Source organism: Amphimedon queenslandica, unplaced genomic scaffold (assembly GCF_000090795.2).
Source record: "Amphimedon queenslandica unplaced genomic scaffold, v1.1 AMPQUscaffold_12146, whole genome shotgun sequence".
NCBI lineage: Eukaryota > Metazoa > Porifera > Demospongiae > Haplosclerida > Niphatidae > Amphimedon > Amphimedon queenslandica.
This window is the reverse complement of record NW_003547615.1, coordinates 1-2,285: the sequence shown is the minus strand read 5'-3', so window position 1 is coordinate 2,285 and position 2,285 is coordinate 1. Positions and strand designations below refer to the sequence as shown.

The 2,285-nt window shown below is 35.6% G+C and overlaps 1 protein-coding gene across 2 annotated transcripts; it reads right to left on the bottom strand.

Annotated features, from left to right (window-relative positions):
• Window positions 1-628: 628 nt before the first annotated feature.
• Window positions 629-2,279, bottom strand: LOC109588345 (uncharacterized). 2 transcript variants are annotated; one of them, XM_020004517.1, is made up of 5 exons: window positions 1,764-2,279; window positions 1,452-1,529; window positions 1,175-1,304; window positions 823-913; window positions 629-776 (listed from the first exon to the last, which is right to left on the bottom strand). In XM_020004517.1, coding segments are annotated over exons 1-4 (270 nt in total). In that variant the 5' UTR covers window positions 1,765-2,279; the 3' UTR covers window positions 629-776; window positions 823-852. The 2 variants fall into 2 exon arrangements, with proteins under 2 accessions (XP_019860076.1, XP_019860075.1); XM_020004516.1 differs by having other exon boundaries at window positions 1,861-2,279.
• Window positions 2,280-2,285: the final 6 nt, after the last annotated feature.

Genomic DNA, 2,285 nt, shown 5'->3' with positions numbered 1-2,285 from the left:
GTGAGGTTATCACATCTCTAATAACCAGTAGCTCATGCTCATCAAGAATGTGAGTTCCATTCATGAAATAGAAAACGGAATCATCGACAAAGTATTCTTGAGAATCATTCAAATAGAAGAGCAAACTGTGGCATGGTTGCAGGTTGCCAGTACACTCTAGAGTACTGGATGAGACATAATACTCCTCACAGTGTCCAAGACCTGAAAAGGCTGCAATAAAAAGGAGACCAGTAGCAATGGTGAAGAGCATCATAGCTTTGAATGCCACACAATGCAGAGGCAATAGTACACTTATCTGTTGAATCTATAGAAAATGTAGTGATTAAGTAACTTTAGGTAACAGTATAATGACTAATTACTCGTGAAATTACTACTCCCACAATGACCCACATCTACAATTATTTAGGTGGATACAGATATGTTGTATGTATGTCAACTGTGGTCTTATTATCAGCGGCTGGCAGTTGTTTTCAAATGTCATGATAGAAGTCAGCTGGCAGTTGTTTTCAAATGTCATGGAAGTCGGTTAATGATGGTTATACACCTCAGTATCAGTTTCTACCATAGACACCTCTACCTCGGTGTATAACCTATACTTATTTAGAGGTATAGTCTACTACTGACTGTCATCATTTCATGCTCATACATGAAACAAATAATGCAATTATGAAGCTCATGATGATAATTCAATGTCATAACAGATAAAAACAGGTTAAAATGATACATTAATTTGTTTTTAAAGGTAACACTGCTAGTCTTTGACCATAGGCTTCAACCTAATCAATTAATAATGGTTGCTATGGAAACTGATATATGTCTTACCTGAGGGTCACTGCATAGAGAAGAGATACCTCATCCACCCAGGGACTTACGAAGAACAAAATTGAGACCACAAACACCTGGCAGCTCATATCTGCAGAGAAAAGAGATAGGTGAAAATTTGAACACATATTTGACAAAGAAAAAAGGAAGCATAAGGACTCGTGGATCAATTATCAAAGAGAAAAGCTTGTGTACTTAAACACTAATTTGTGTAACTAGTAACTACCTATTTATTTTGAGAAATGGTTATCAGCTAAGCTAAAAATTTTGGTGAAACTTGCCACCCATTTTAATGTGAAAATTATCACATTTTAGGTGAAAAGGAGAGAAAGAGGGAGGGAGAAGCTATTACCTTGTCACAAAGTAATAAATAGTTTCATCTTCCAAAGATTCTAAACACTTTTTAAACCATTCAGCTACAACTTTCTCCATCAAAAGATCTTTCAAGTAAGAATAATACTGAGGATCCCTTGCTACCACACCTGTGAAGGAAAAAGGAATGCACATGCAGTACATGTAACATAATACAGTTACATATATGGTAGTCATGTGACTTTGAGTCATGTGAACATTATCAATAATAATATTATTCACATAATTCAATGTCACAATTTATCATAAACACTAACCAATGTTTGAGGTATTCCCCTTATCTCCACTTCTTAAATAAGCTATGTCCTCAAGACATTCCTTACCATCTAACGGCACTACAAAGGGCAATAAACAACATAAAAAACTGTATATTAATTAGAAAAATTTTGCCAATGACCCTGTACAGGGTGTTTTGTCCAATTTTTTGAGTAAATTAAAAAATTTGTAAATAATCCAAATGTGATCAAACTTGCTACACAACATACAAACATGACTTGTGCAATTCTGCATTAGGAAATGAAATAAAATTGAGCTGTATTATGCACCATGTGCAGGAAATGCATCATTACTGGTTTGTTTCTTTTAACTCCAGCCAGTAGGGACATAATCAGCAAATAGAAAGTCCAGAGACCACCATGATACGAGACGCAGACTCAGACGTGTTACCTAAAAAACCAGAAGAACAGCCGATCCTAACCCTCCCATCCTTCCCTGCACTAGCTCCATAGGAACGACTAATAATGCTAGAACGTAGTAGTACTGGTGTAAGAAGTAGATCTTTTTTTCTTAGAATACCAGCCATTTTGATTGCCACTCCCCATCTCCCACACATGCATGCTGCAAAAGCCTGCAATGTAAATCATGCTGTGGAATTTTGTAATAAAATCATGTAAAACATTGAAAAATGAAAACAACCATTAACTGTAACAAAAACCATTAAAAACAACCATTATTTATACTTATTATTGTAGGCATGCATGCGAGCAAAATGTGAATTACAAATCAGTCAATCAAATCTTCACGTATGAGTGTCTCTCTTCTTCTAGCCACGAAATCACCATCTTCATCATACAGTTCTACTATCACCATAT